This window comes from Pseudonaja textilis, chromosome 1, assembly GCF_049901715.1.
Source record: "Pseudonaja textilis isolate UNSWEBS1 chromosome 1, rPseTex1.2, whole genome shotgun sequence".
NCBI classification, from domain to species: domain Eukaryota; kingdom Metazoa; phylum Chordata; class Lepidosauria; order Squamata; family Elapidae; genus Pseudonaja; species Pseudonaja textilis.
Genome location: NC_141990.1, coordinates 221,274,922 through 221,290,570, shown reverse-complemented (window position 1 = coordinate 221,290,570; position 15,649 = coordinate 221,274,922). Strand labels below are relative to the sequence as shown.

Sequence of the window (15,649 nt, the reverse complement as noted above, 5' to 3'; positions counted from 1 at the left end):
AGGCGCTCATTTTCTCTCTATATTCAAGAACATCTCTAATGAGGTCAAAAACGTCCCCCTGCTCCAAAGCTGCTTTGAATGCTAATACAGAAAGCCCTTGGTTGATCACGCAAGTCCCATGAATCTGCATTAGTTCAGCAGGAGTTATTGTGGACTGCAGATTACAGATATGATTCAATCAGTCCTAGGATTAGCAGAACTTGGGTTGAAAGGTTACTGCAGATAAATGGATAAAATTTTCATCCAGACACCACCCTGAAAGAACAGGCTTGTCCATTATTTGGGGAAGTAGTTTGGACAGCGGGGTCGCTGCTACTCTTAAAAATGAGCATACTTTGTATTTGAGTTTTGGATGAGAGAAGGAAGGTGTTAACATGTTTGGGCAGGTGGGTGGACAATCTACATACTTTGTTTCTGAGTCCCTGATAAAAGAAGGAGGAGGGAGAAAGGACATTGGAAAGACTTGGCTAGGGGCAGGCAACATGTTAGAGCAGTACCAGAGACAAGGGGGAAAGGCAGAGAAGTTTGGATGAGTGGGTGGTATGTTGGAGCAGCTGCTGATTAAATGGAGCTTGAGAAAATACCTGGCCATGTCCAGCAGTGCACTGGGTCAGAAGCTGAGAGAGAAAGGAGGGAAAGAGATATGGAAAGTACTGTGAAGGCGAAACCCTGTAGATTTTAACTCTTAGTCCACCTCTCTTTCTCTCCCTGCCCCATTAAATATATTAATTTCCTTCTTTTATTTTCCCTTTTCCAAAAGGTTTGCCCAAGAAACAGGGTAAGAAATCACAAATTCTCTCTTCCAGCTTCTTTTTCTCTAGATCTAGTTCAAAAGCTCACATCTACCCACCACCAATTTCACATAAGGATCAATGAAAGAATATCCCCTAGTTTTGAAAATTAATAATAGAATAGAATAGAATAGAATAGAATAGAATAGAATAGAATAGAATAGAATAGAATAGAATAGAATAGAATAGAATAGAATAGACTTTTTAGGTCATCTATGCTAGCCCAACCTCCTGTTCAAGCAGAAAACGCTATACAATTTCTGACAGATGGCCATCCAGTCTCTTGAAAGCTTCTAGTGATGAAGGTCCCACAACTTCTGAAGGCAAGCTGTTCCACTGGTTGATTGCTCTCACCGTCAGAAAATGCCTCCTTATTTCCAGATTGAATTTCTCTTTGATCAGGTTCCATCCATTATTCCTTAGCTGGCCTTCAGGTGCTTTGAAAAATAGTTTGACGCCTTCCTCTCTGTGGCAGCCCCTCAAATAGCAATAGCAATAGCACTTAGGCTTATATATCACTTCATCGTGCTTTACAGCCCTCTCTAAGCAGTTTATAGAGTCAACATATTGCCCCCAACAATGTTGGGTCCTCATTTTACCCACCTTGGAAGGATGGAAGGTTGAGTCAACCTTGAGCTTGGTGGGATTTGAACTGCCAAATTGCAGGCAGCCAACAGGCAGCAGAAGTAGCCTGCAGTACTGCACTCTCCCCACTGCACCACCGAGGCTCCAAATATTGGAACACTGCTATCATGTCACCCTTGGTCCTTCTCTTCACTAGACTAGCCATGCCCAATTTCTGCAAATTAAACTTTTAAAGGATGTGAAGGCAGGTTCCTAAAAAGGCAGATTATTGTGTGTGTGTGTGTGTGTTCACTTACTTTCTCATCCATTTCTCACCCTCTCTCCCCTTAGATAGAAAGTCAGTAGGCACCAAAGGTATAAAACCCAACAGCATCCTGATCTAGGCATTTCTATTCTACTCGAGCCACTTCCATAACCAAGAAGTTTCTCTCCTAGGGGAAATTGTCAGTATAGATGATTGTCAACCTTCAGCTACTGCAACATTCCAGGTGAAGGCAGGCTGCTGAATCTCAGAGCTCAGCCTCTCGAAAAGTTCATCCAAGGACTTTTCCAATAAAAGAATAAAAGGCAAGGCTGGTTCAATGTGACCATCTCTGACTTTAAGCGCTCCAACACAAAGAGGATCACTCATGGGCACAAACCCTCTTATCCACAAGCGTCGGGACAAGAAGATAATGCTTGCCAAGGGATCAGGTTTTGGGATAGGTGGAGTTCAAAGTGATGCTGTCCAACAACTATCTATAGACGAGAATAACTCAGGGTTGAACTGTCCTTAATGCTCCCTGAGTTTGGTTGTTTTCTTGCAGGTGTTTCATTTCCCAAACTAAGTAACATCATCCATGCTGGTGACCATTTCACCTCGGTATCAATGAAGTTACCTTCCAGTGGAAATAACCAGTGATCTTACAACACTTGTCCACTAAAGCTCTGGTGGGAGCAATTGGGATGTTCCTGATGATAGTTCCTGTTGTGTTGTTTCTTATGGAATTCTCAAGAATCCAGAGGAGGTTGTAACTTAGAATTCTTCCCTACACAATAGATTTAGAAAAAGCATTCTCATTGTTCTCCATTTTATCTCCTCCTCCTAAAGTCCTCCTTCTCAGAGGTGGTATTCAACCGGTGCGCACCTACTCGGGCGAACCGGTAGCGGTTATTTGGCATGGGTCGCCGAACCGGTAGTGACCCCTGGCTGGCCACGCCCCCAACCCGGTTGCCCAATCACTCACTTGCAATTGCTCTCCTAGTTTCCGTTCCCCATGTCCTCTTTCTCTCTGGGGGAAAGGAAGAAAGGCACGGATGCTTCAAGTATCGCTTTCTGTGTGAGTTAAAGTGTCTGGAGTGAGAAGGAATGCGGTCTGACAGAAGGGGTGGGGGAGAATCGAGCCTTGGAGCACTTTTGCAACGTAAAAGAAATGCATTTTGGAAGCAGCAGGTCCTTTAAAAACTTCTCCAAGGATTCCCCATGGACGCTGCAAGTATCGCTTTCCCCCTGTGAGTTAAAGTGTCTGGAGTAAGAAGGAGTGCGGTCTGACAGAGGGGGTGGGTGAATCCACTCCAGCCTTGAAGAAATTTAAAGGAGCTGCTTCCAAAATGCTTGTCTGTTAAGTGATCTGTCTGTGTGTGTGTGTGTGTGTGTGTGTGTGTGTGTGTGTGTGTGTGTGTAAGAGGGGGGGGGAGGGAGAGAGAGAAAGAAAGAGGAATGGAGAGAAAGAAAGAAAAAAATAAGAAGAGAGAGAGAGATAAAACTCTGTGCTATTATTTTTAATTGTTCCATTATTTATGATGTGTTAATATTTTACACTGTCCCTACACCTAGAGTGATTTTTCTGCCTTTCTTTTGCCCAGGGCTACCACATATTTTTCAGGGTTTACATGCATTCAATGTCAATAGTCCAGAGCATAAAATACACCTGTGTTTAACAAGAGTTGAAAGGGACCTTGGAGGTCTTCTAGTCCAACCCCCAGCTCAGGCAAGAAAACTGGGGATGCCAAACTCTGAGTAGAAATCCTGGGAAAGGTGTCAGAATAATACTTAGAAGGGACCTTGGGGTGAACCCTATACCGTTTCAGAGAAATGGCTGTCCGGTCTTTTCTCAAAAACTTCCAGTGATTGAGCACCCAGAACTTCTGGAGACAGGCAGTTCCACTGGTTAATTGTTCTCACTCAAAGGAAGTTTCTCCTTAGTTTTAGGTTGCTTCTCTCTGTTCAGTTTCCATCCATTGCTTCTTGTTTGCATTCTGCTTCACTGGAAAATACATTGTCCCCCTTTCTCTGTGGCAGCCCCTTAAAAGCCTGTTACCTATCACACTCTTGAGTAAAGCATGTGAGCCATTTCCTCCTTTCAGGGGTCCATGAAAGTACAACTATAGTATGCAGATAATAAAGTCAAAAAAGGTGAACAACATTTTTACAGAACTATAGATAAGTTGAGGCTGGGTGACAAAGAATGGCTGGGAGGGGAGGGGCCAGGTGAGGCACCCCTTGATATGAGTGACATTGAGTTGCCCACGCCCACCCAGTCACATGACCACTAAACCACACCCACCCAGTCATATGACCACCAAGCCATGCCCACCAAATAAGCCATGCCCACAGAACCAGTAGTAAAAAAAATTGAATTCTACCACTGCTCCTTCTTCCTGTCTGCCACATCTCTTGGAAGTCGCAGGCTGCAATGCAGCCTCCTCCAGACCAGGACCACTCTAAACAATCTGATGCCATTGGTGAACAATGCAGCAGATAGCAACAAACTGTCCCTTTGCAAACTGGGTTCACTGTAGGTGACCATAAAGCCATGCTTTGACTGTCCATTTGGTCTAATGTCATTCATGTAGCTCATAGCTGCAGACGCCACATTTGCCAAGGGAAACTATGTGCGGCATCTCTCTCTATAGCAGGGCCAACCTGTGACATAGTCCTTCACCCCTGGAAATATTACAACTGTACCCCAACCGTGCACCATGAAGGAAAGGTAAGAAGCACGCACTGGACTATCTGAGATGAAGTGGTCACCTGTAGGGTCGCTGCTCCGAGTAGACGTAATGCTTAGTCCCTGTACATTAATAGTGGGAGATCTTGAACAAATTAGCTTTGCTTGCTCGAGTGCCATTAGGTAGCACTGCTGAAGTCACAGACATAAACATGTCACTAAATCGGCCCTTTTTACAATAATCGCTCTGCTCCTCCTTTGAGCGGCAGACCTTGGCAGTGCCCTCCCTATGACTAACCTTACTCCAACTGATCTTGCTCTCCAGGTCATTGCTGACACAGTGGGGTTTTATGGGGGAGGGAGTATTGTTGAGCAAATGTTCCTAGCTAAGCCTAAAATGGGGAAGGGGAGGAGGGACATAATGCATGGGTCCAGTGCATAATCATGCGGCACCCAGGGAGGCTTCGTTCCCCCAAATAAGAAAGAAGGACTTGTGGGGGGAGGGAGTTTTTGGAGAGGAATGAAATGTTCTTTTAATCTCAAAAGCAGAGTGATTTGAAAAGCAAAGGGATGGAACGAGGCAAGAGAATCCTTCTCTCTATCTCAAATCACCATCTGCCCCATCAAACTTAATCAAAATCGAAACCATTTAAAAAACAAACAAACCTAAAATGGGACTGGGGGAGTTGCTTAAAGGGCAGTCAGGCAGAGGGGGAATGGGGAAAGCTAACAAGGGATAAAAATGTTCTACAGAATGCGACCCTTACGAAAAAGTGACACCGACATTAAATGTGACAGCGACATTATTTGATTGATAAAGACTGTTAGTTATGGAGGTAAATTGTATGTTAGTACATCTATAATATAGAATTTGCCTTTTGTCTGTGAAAAAGTCCATGAATGACAAGAGGAAGAAGAGGACCTACAACCTAAGCAATAGAGAAGAGGCAGCTTAGGCCCACAGAAGCATTGGAGACGTTGTAAGCCAGTGATGAGATTCCAAAAATTTTAGTACCAGTTCTGTGGGCGTGGCTTGGTGGGAGTGGCTTGTTGGGCATAGCAGTGGAAGGATGCTGTAAAATCTCTAATCTCACCTCACTCCAGGGGAAGGTTACTGCAAATCCCAATCCCTCCCCTCCCCACTAACCTGCTTTCCAGCTCTGTTCTCCTGTGCAGGGCAACAAAAGAAGACTCAGCTGATCAGCTGGGACTCAGGAGGCAGAGAATAGATGGGGGTGGGGCCAGTCAGAGGTCGTATTTGCCAGTTCTCCGAACTACTCAAAATTTCTGCTACCGGTTCTCCAGAACTGGTCAGAACCTGCTAAATACCACCTCTGTTGAAAGCATCTCAGAAGAAACCCTCCCTAGATTTTTAGACCATATAGTCGAGAGGGGGAAAATGTACTTTCTGACTTTCAAATTTCTGTTACTTTAACATCACAATAAAGATGGTGCTGCCGTAATACTTATGCTTGGTGCTTTTTATCTGGACTAGCTTAATGGGCTAACAGGTCACTTTTTAATCCATGAGAGCCCTACTTTACGACTGTATTTCATGCATCTGATGTGGACTGCATAATCCAAATGAGCCCTGGATGACAGCAAGTATCTTCAGTACACAGACAATAGATAGAATTCTAAATGGGATTTTTGGTGGACTGTGATCCAGTAAATTGTGTATCATCACAACCATATTGGATTTCAAGCAATTAGAAGATTCTTGTTTTTGCTATGGAGGATATTAAGCAGTAGAGTTTCTGTACTGCACTTAAGGCGCAAGAAATACATATAGGTCAGATGCATTCCTTTTTATGTTTGTCAATTAAAATGGTATAAGACTAAGGATCTGATAGTAGTTCCAGACAAGGTAAACATCATTTTATTGATGTCCTTCAAATCCCATTCCACACAACCTCTGCCCAAGCAGAGAATCCTCCTGATACAGATACAGATAATCAGAGTTGGAAGGGACCTTGTAGGTCATCTAGTCCAACCCCCTGCTGAAGCGGGAGACCCTACACCATTTCTGACAAATGGCAGTCTAATCTCTTCTTGAAAGTCTCAAGTGATGGTGCTCCCACAACTTCAGAGGGCAAGCTGTTCCATTGGTTGATTGTTCTCACTGTCAGAAAGTTTCTCCTTATTTCCAGGTTAAATCTCTCCTTGTTCAGTTTCCATTCATTATTCCTTGTCTGGCCTACAGGCGCTTTAGAAAATAGCTTGACCCCTTCCTCTCTGTGGCAGCCCCTCAAATATTGGAAGACTGCTATCATGTCTCCCCTGGTCCTTCTCTTTACTAGACTAGCCAAGTCCAGTTCCTGTAACCGTTCTTCATATATTTTAGCTTCCAGTCCCCTAATCATCCTGGTTGCTCTTCTCTGTACTTTTTCTAGAGTCTCAACATCCAGAACGTGGTGAACAAAACTGGATGCAGTACTCTAGGTGTGGTCTTACTAAAGCTTTATAGAGTGGTATTAGTACTTCCTTTGATCTTGAGTGTATCCCTCTGTTAATGCAATTTAGGATTGCGTTAGCTTTTTTGGCTGCTGCTGCACACTGCTGGCTCATATTTAGCTGGTTGTCCACTAAGACTCCAAGAGCCCTCTCACGGTTACTGCTATTGAGCCTGGTTTCACCCAGTCTATATGTGTACTTTTGGTTTTTCTTGCCTAAGTGTAGGACTTTATTTTTCTCTATATTGAATTTCATTTTGTTAGATATGGCCCAGTGTTATGTAGTCTGTCAAGATCCATCTGGATCTTGAGCCTATCTTCTTGGGTGTTAGCTGTTCCTGCCAGCTTAGTATCATCTGCAAATTTGGTAAATTCCCCTTCTAATCCCTCATCTAAGTCGTTAATGAAGATATTGAAGAGTCCTGGGCCTAAGACGGAACCTTGTGGCACCCCACTGCTTACTTCCCTCCATGTAGACTTAGACCCATTAAGGACTACTCGTTGGGTACGGTTTGCCAGCCAGATGCGAATCCATCTAGTGGTGGTGCTATTTATTCCACTTTTTTCTAGCTAATCAAAGTTACCACCTTTTTCCTTGATGGGATCAAGTTAGGGGTCTGTCAGACCTAAAGGCTCTGGATGTGATAGTCTGACATCAATTAAATTTACAAGTAAAAGTAGCTGGCAAATTACAGCAACCAATCAGAGCCTAAATTGTATAAAGCAGGAATTATTACTCTCTAACTCAGGGGTGTCAAACTCAAGGCCTGGTAGCTGGAGCTGGCCCGCAGGGTGTTTAGATCTGGCCCATGGGGCCACCCTGGAAAGAACAAAGGACCAGCCCAATGTGCTTCTGCCAGTGAAAAAGGAGTTCAGGAGGGCTGTCCTCCCAAGTTCCATTTTTGCTGGCAGGGGGTTGCAGGAAGCCGTTGCAGCTGAAAATGGAGCTCAGGAGTCCATTTTCACTGGGAGAGCATTTGAGCCACCACAGGTGCCCCTGACAGAAATGATGTTGAGCTGTCCATGCCCACCCTGGCCATGCCCACCCTGGCCCCCCAAAGTCAAACACCTCCCGGATGCGGCCCTCAATGAAATTGAGTTTGACACCCGTGCACTAAATGGTAGCTTTTATCTTAAAAAATATTGGAGATATTGGTCGGGGATACACCTACCTGTAGAGCCAGTAGAGGGAACTAGAGAGACAATGCTAAATCCTTTGCTTCCATCTAGTGGTCACATGGAAATTTGCAATCTACATATGGTGGCCCTAATGAAACGTCCATAAATTCCTCTGATTGGCTATGCTGCCTGAGTCTACAAGGTTTTTAATTCCATTCCAAAGTGAAAATAATGCTTTTATTTGGTTTCCTGCCTGAAAATAGCAAACATTTGTCGGAACTTCGGCAGCAGGATCAAATAAAGTTTTGGAGACTGCAAAGTAATTCTGAAGCTGAATGCAGATCTAATGCCTGTTTATTTTTCTTACGCTTTATAGTATATTTCACTGGCATATATTATCAGATCATACATGCACTCCTCAAATATGAAAGGAATGAATATATTGCATTGCTGAAGAGAAGAAAGATGGAAGCATTATGATTTAGATGAAACTATTCCTCAGAAATTGTTCTAGGGTGTGAGATAATGCATTGTCGATAGTGTAATTTTTGCCTTTTACAAGTCTGGTTTCCAATCTGATATTGTTTCCTGCTCTCAGATCTTGTCTTTAGAGCTGGAGCAATTAGGAGCTTCTGGATGTTTATTCAGGAGTAAATCCCACTGATTTTGGTGGAATTTACTTTGAAGTAAACATGAACACGACACAGTCTCAAAAGGGAAAACACCTGTAAAAAGGTTAATGATCCCAGAAGAACAGAAAATGGGGAACAGCCTGGTTGGGTCTAAGCAAGTTTGGTTTAGCAGAAATGTGAGCCCATAGAGCTTTCTATTCAGAGGCATACAATGTTTATGAAATCCCTTTTTAAACCCTTCAGTTAGTAGCCATTGTTCTATCCTACAGTGGCAAATCCCCTTATTTCACTATGTGCTTCAAGGAGTAGATTGATTCACATTGTTTGCCAGCTGCTGTTAGTGCATTTATGAATGAGCTCTTCTGGCATTTGTATCAAAGGGAAGAAGAAGAGGAGAAATGAATATCCTGATCTGCAGCCTTTTAAATACAGAAGTTGGCATAGCTTCCCGTATTTAAGCTACCATTCTATCTTTAAACCATAGGAAGGAACTTTTAGGAAGAAGTGTGGTTAAAACAGCAGTTTTAGATATCAGAAGAAGGAGCCTTTATATTCCATTACAGAAGCAAAGCGAGAAGTAGAACAGACCCAAGATAAATTCACCCCACCTATTATTTGTGCAAGGATGGCTTTCAAAAATCTTGTATAGCTCTACTGTATGCAGTGGTGGCGGCAATTAACCATTGACTGAGTACTATTTGCAAAATAAACATTTTTTTAAACTTTAGTAAAACCATAACTTGGGTTATCCAGGCACCCTATGACCCCTTCCTTGTTCAAGGCTCCCAAACACCCCCAAAACCCTCCACATTCCTATGTTCTTATCAAAAGATCTGAGGTATTTCACCCAGTCTTTCTTGGCCATCAGTGTATGTTAACCTATTTTTTAACCTTTGTCAACTAGTTGAAACCAGTGCAAATCTTTGCACATGCAGGATTTATTTTCGTAATATCTTCTATCATTGTGAGCCATTGCAAATGTTTATTTCGACATGTTTGTTTCCCCATGTTGCCTCTTATCTCCTGGCTTGATCCAAAGGAGAAATGGAAAAAGAAATGCAGAGATGCATCTTTTAGTAGACAAAAAAAAAATGTTTTGGGAGTCCTGTATGCACTTTTTCCTGAAATTTGTCATCAAATAAAAATATCAAACCAAGAGTTATATAGATAATATATGTATTTCTACACCAGTTTGTCGGTGTAGGTAGATGGTGATGGTTTCTATGCACTAATTCCTAGATGCTGTGGACTAGAGATGAGGTTCTTTTAGGTGATAGATCATTGTAAAACATTGTAACTGGTAAAAGGCAATTGATTAGCCTTCTTCTTCCCCACTTGCCAAGGAGAGTGTCGGCTCACCCTGAAATAGGATCTGATCCTGAGAGGCTTTATTACTTGAATCCCAAATCTATGTTGGCACTAACATCATAGGTAGAATAAGATTGTGGTTAATATACTGCAGAACAGAGATTCGACCAATGGAAGGCAGAAGCTTGGGATAAACATCTTAGACAAGCCAAAACTTACTGTAAGATTATATTTATCCTGAGATGTTAGCTACTTGGCTATTTGGAAAGGGCCAGACACTGTGCAGACAATCTGCTACAGGTAACTTGCCTCAAGATGAATATGCAACATTTCTAGATCAATATAGAAGCTTGCTCCCATTGATCTCGATGAACTTCTCAATCATCTTTTGAACTGTTGATACCCAAACACATTTTTGAGAGATAATCTGATAATTGATACTAACAATTGACAATTTATGGCTCTTCAATGATCCTGAACTATACTTTTTAGCATCATGTTGCACCATCGATCATACTGATTGTAAATGAAATTCAGCAAGTGTGTGCAACCACCCTTATGTACAGAGTAGTGACGTCTGTTTGATTCTGTAGGACTGTCCTGTAGAATCTAACAAGCATCAGTATGATTGATATTTAAAATATACGTTGTCAGTTTAGGGTAGATTTGAAATGCTATCAATATGCAGTTCCAATATGCAGTTCCTTCCAGCAGTTCCCCAAATGCTCCACGCCCATTTGCACTACTCAGGTGACCCTGAGGACACAGATAAACCTCCAGGTGGCCTCAACAACTCTCTAAAAGAATGCAAATGACCAGCTCTGTGCAAGGAATATAAGTCCATTCCCCACCATCCAGTGAGAGCTGAAGAAGCTTCTTGGATGAGAAGCGAAATGTCTTCTAAGAAAAAACCAAGGAAGTCCAGTTGCCTCTTGAAAAAGCACCTTTGGGACAACCATGATCCCTAGATGACCGAGAATCTCCTTAGACATTTATCGATGTTAGCTACACCCAATTATCTTTTTCAGATGCAGAAATAGTGCCTCTAGAAGAAACCCTGGCCTGGATGAAAACAAATCGTTTCAAATATATTCCCACACTCACCTAACCCTGCTACTGCAGAGCTCTTGTGACCTGGATGAGGCATCAAAATAGCCTCCAGACACAGTGTTGTGCTGCATGGTCTGAACATGCCTTAGTTATGTAGCCCAGCACCCAGAGACTAAGCAAAAACTTGTGGCCACTGCATTATTTCTGCACTACTCATTTCTTACCTACTGAAGGTAGGAGTTGACTTGAAGAATTTTAGAGACCACAGTTAAGTAAAGTGTTCAGTTGCCAATCTCATGAAAGAGGTTAGGTGGAAAACTCAGACTCTATCTATGTTTAGTCATTTGCGTTCTGCTGACCTATAAGATGCCGATTAACTTTTATATTGTTTTCTGCCCGATGCACCAAACAGATGCCTTGGTTTCTGACTTCAGCTCTCAGAATCCTAACATAGCTATGTTGAATTGGGATTATAGGATTCAAATGGAGCAGATGCAGGGATCGTGCTTTTGGGCCGGGTGGGGGTGGGAGAGACTTGCCTTAGAAGCATGGAGGACCCTCCTTAGAGGAGCAAAGGGGGACGAGAGCATGCTTAACGGCCTCTAGTCCTAAAGCATGTATGGCATTTTTTCAATTATTTTTTTACAAAATCCTCCTTTCCTAGCCCTAGCTACGCAAAGACGTTCTTTAGGGGGAAATACTTGTCTGCGCAATTGTCTGACATTTTGTATCAGGGGCACTGAAAAGATGATTTAACCACCCGGATGCGCCAGCCTCCCTGCGCCTTACAATCAATAGCGAGGGATAACGGGAGGCGCAGGACCTCCGCCAAGCCTTGTAAGGTCACGCCCTTGCCTTAAGAGCCGATGAATGGCATGGAAGCCTGAGAAGGAACCGGGGGCTGGCAAAGGCCGAGCTTCCCTTTTCTATTTTTATTTGGAAGCCCCCCCGGAAGAGAGGCGTCCCCCGGGAGGAAAGGAAGCGGCATCAGAGCGCGAGGGGGGGAGCAGGAAAGGGGGGGTGGTTGGGGGGAGGGCTCTATGCCTCGCGTCCATTGGCTCCCAGGGAAAAGAAGCCGAGTGCTTAGGATTGGCTCTCCATAGAGAAGCGGGGCGGGGCCACGGCGGGGGTTCGCTCTCGGAGCTGCGGCGAGTTCGGCGAACGCTGCTCCGGAGCGCCGGTTGACCCGGCTCTCTCCAGCCCGCTGGGCTTCGCTGCGGCTCCCTTCGGGGGTTTCTCCGCAAGCTCAGCCCCTCAAGGCGCCGGCGCGGCCATTAGCGTCCCGCCCCTGCCCATGGCCGGTGTGCGGGGCGCGTCTGGGCAGAAGCTGTAAGGACGTTCCCGTCAAGCAGCAGCTGAGGCAGCCGCAGCCGCCGCCGCCGCCGCCGCCGCCTCCAGGATGGGTACAGTGCTCTCCCTGTCGCCCGGCGGGTCTGGGAAGGGCAACAATGGGGTGCTCGGCGAGAAAGCGGCTCCGGGCAGGGCTCACGGCAAAGGCGAGAGCCGCTTGAAGCGGCCCGGCGTGTTGATTTCTGCCCTCACCTGGAAGCGCCTGGTGGCCGCCTCGGCCAAAAAGAAGAAGAACGCCAAGAAGGTGACGCCCAAGCCGGGCTCCGGAGGCGCAGCTGACCCTCTGGTGCAACAACGCAACCGCGAGAACGTGCGCAAATCCCAGCCGGACGGCACCAAACAGGGTCCCTTAGCTGTGCCCGTGCCCACGGTGCCCGTCTCGGTCCAAGACAACGGGAAACCGCCGCCGCCGCCCCCGCCGCTGCCCAGCAACCGCTCGGCCGTTGGCTCCCCGCGGAGAGTGATCGTGCAGGCTTCGACGGGCGAGCTCCTCCGCTGCCTCGGGGACTTCGTGTGCCGCCGATGCTACAGGCTCAAGGACCTGAGTCCCGGCGAACTCATCGGCTGGTTCCGCAGCGTGGATCGCTCGCTCCTGCTCCAGGGCTGGCAGGACCAAGGCTTCATCACCCCCGCCAACTTGGTCTTTGTGTACCTGCTGTGTCGCGAGGCGCTGCAAGGCGACCAGATTGGCAGCCAGGCGGAGCTTCAAGCCTCCTTCCTCACTTGCCTCTACCTGGCCTACTCCTATATGGGCAATGAAATCTCCTACCCGCTCAAGCCCTTTCTGGTTGAGGGTGACAAGGAGCGCTTTTGGGACCGCTGCCTCTCCATCATCCAGGGCCTGAGCACCAAGATGCTGCAGATCAACTCTGACCCGCACTTCTTCACGCAGGTCTTCCAGGACCTCAAGAACGAAGGCGAGGGGGTGTCCACAAAGGACTCCTCCAGCACCAACAAACACTGGACTATAAGCTTGGATCGTTAGGAAATTCAGGGGGGCCTCCCCAGCACCCCCCCAAACCTTCTAGATAGAGCTCACCTCTTCATCCCCTTCTCCCCCAAAAGCTTGACTCAACTGGGCTTCCTCTGGAGGAATAAAACCAGGGGTGAGGATTGGGGAGCAGGTGGCAGGGGCGGGGGAGCATAGCCCTTAGTCATCCTCTTTTGTACAGGTAGCATCATGGAACTGCTTCCCATTCCCCCCCCCACTCCCCCCAAGCCTTTGGTAGGCTTTGGTCTGAGTATGGAGACGGAGAAGGTTTGCTACAGCCGCCCTTTCAACATCTGAGGTGGCGGGGGGTGGGGGAAACACCCAGAATTACATCAAGCCCTTTTCACAACTGCAGCAACTAGATGATTTGAGAATAGGTAAGATGGGGTGGTTTGGCCCATGACTTTATTGTATCCTTCATCTATGAGCAGAATCCATCTTTGCTATCACAGCAAGGTGCCATGGACAGCGTGGATGCATTTAGGGCCTTATATATGTATGCATTGGGGGTGGGGAGGGTGTCCTTTTCTCTTTCTTCCAAATGGGAGAATCCCTAGACATATTAATGGATCAGCCTGAGGCATTGTTTTATTGGCAAGGTTCTGACTAGTGCAGGAGAAAACAAGCGGCTATGCCCTTGTTTGAGAAAGCCCAACCTGTCCATCTTAGGGTTTGGGTCTCCCTGCTGCTACTGTGAATCACAGTACAGCCAGGGCATTTACTCCCCTCCAATCACCCCAGTTAAAGAAACCCCTGCATGTATTTATCCTTCCTGCTGTTGGAGCTCTGCCATAGTGGTTCTTAAAAAAAAAAAAAAAAAAGGATAATGGTCACAAAAGACCCATTACTGCAAGTGACTTGCCTCTTGTAATTTTCCTTTCTTTTCATCTTGGCACAGGGGAGGGGGGAGGAGGTGTGTATCCACTCCCAACACCGGGAAAATAAGTGCTGGGGAAGCTCTGCTGCTACCCTTCCAATGCTCCACTTGACCTGTGCTCTGGATCCCTCCATCCAACCCCCTCAAACGCCTCCCATCTAAAGCAGAGGCTGGGAGCTGTCCATGGTGCTAGCCTCTTTAGACCTAATGTAGACATTTGCACATTCTTGAAGCTGGAAAAAAAAATCAAGCCATCTCATGGTGTTTGAATGTAACAGAACAATGTCTGACTTATGGGATGTTTGTGCCAATGTTGCTCAAATGTACAATAACATATTGTTTTATATTGTATATTTAAAAGAGATAAAAGTAATGAGTCTGAACGGAACTTCAAAAACTGTTCGATCATTGAGAGATTCAGCTGTGCTAGGAGAGAATCCTAAATGCATTGGATGTATGAAAACCCAGTGAGAAGGGACGCAAGCAAGAGCAGTGCATGCTGAGGCTTTACTTTCAGGATGGAGGAGGCATTAGTAGTTGGCTGATGCTCTCCTAAATGGCTGTGTTGGCAGGAGATCCCAGACTTGCTAATGGGATTTGGTATTGAATTGCAGTCCATCTTATTTCAGAGCCCTTTTAGGCAAGGACATGATCCCTGTGTTAAGGTCTGGCCCATACAAGTCTCAGTGTAAAAAGAAAAAATCCGATTTAAGGAAATCTGATTCAACTACTAAAATGTCTGCAAATGTAATTGTAGATAAAGCAACAAAATTCCTCGCCCACCTGCTTTATTGTGTGGCATGTAATCCTCTGTAACTGAGGTCACTTAAAGAGGCCACCAAAGCAGGACCTATTTTGAATTGTTTTCTAATTTCTGACATGAAAAGTAATCCAGAATTTTTCCTACTGGCATCCTGGTCCTCTTTCAAAGGGCACCAAGCCAAAATGGTACATTTATTAAGAACATATTGATAGTTTCTTGTCCTCCCCTTCCAGGTAAGAAGTATGCTTTCAGTTTGGCATCCTTAATTGCTGACTCTCTGAAGAATGCTGGTGGGCAGGTGTCTCTGCTGTGCCTTATTATTCTTTAATATTATTTTTGGGTGGCAGGCTTGGGTTACTTTGCTTCTTCGGTCTCTTTATTGCCAGTGTCGCAGATGTTCTTCTTTTCCAATTTTCACTTCATAAAGTGCTGTGATAGCACTGCATAAAAGATTCATTAAGTTCTCAGTTTTAACCCTTTTTTTTTTAACAAAAAGGTGGAATTTAATCAACTGTTACTAACTGGAACTGTCAACAATTTTCAGATAATATTTTTGTTTTTTTCATGAAGGAGTCCACTACATCATTTCACTTATCAAACAGGCAAAAATATAACAGCAGCAATTTTAAGGGAAGTTCTTTGTTTTCACAACAGCATGAAAGTTCTCTGTCCATCTGGTTAAGACCCCTTATGGATTCTTGCTGTGATGGAGAAGACTACAGTGATTAGTTAGAATTACGTTCTAAAACTTAGCTGATAGGATTAATTGCTACAGGTTAATAAACAATTTGGCTCATGTT

The 15,649-nt window shown here is 45.1% G+C and overlaps 1 protein-coding gene across 1 annotated transcript; it reads left to right on the top strand.

Annotated features, from left to right (window-relative positions):
• The first annotated feature begins 11,961 nt into the window (after window positions 1-11,961).
• Window positions 11,962-15,332, top strand: CDK5R2 (cyclin dependent kinase 5 regulatory subunit 2). The gene has a single exon (XM_087920575.1). The coding sequence runs from the start codon at window positions 12,268-12,270 to the stop codon at window positions 13,201-13,203; it is 936 nt and encodes a 311-aa protein (XP_087776701.1). The 5' UTR covers window positions 11,962-12,267; the 3' UTR covers window positions 13,204-15,332.
• Window positions 15,333-15,649: the final 317 nt, after the last annotated feature.

Bases quoted from the DNA above. Each gene is read 5' to 3' on its own strand.
- CDK5R2 (XM_087920575.1), top strand. From the start codon at position 12,268: ATGGGTACAGTGCTCTCCCTGTCGCCCGGCGGGTCTGGGAAGGGCAAC.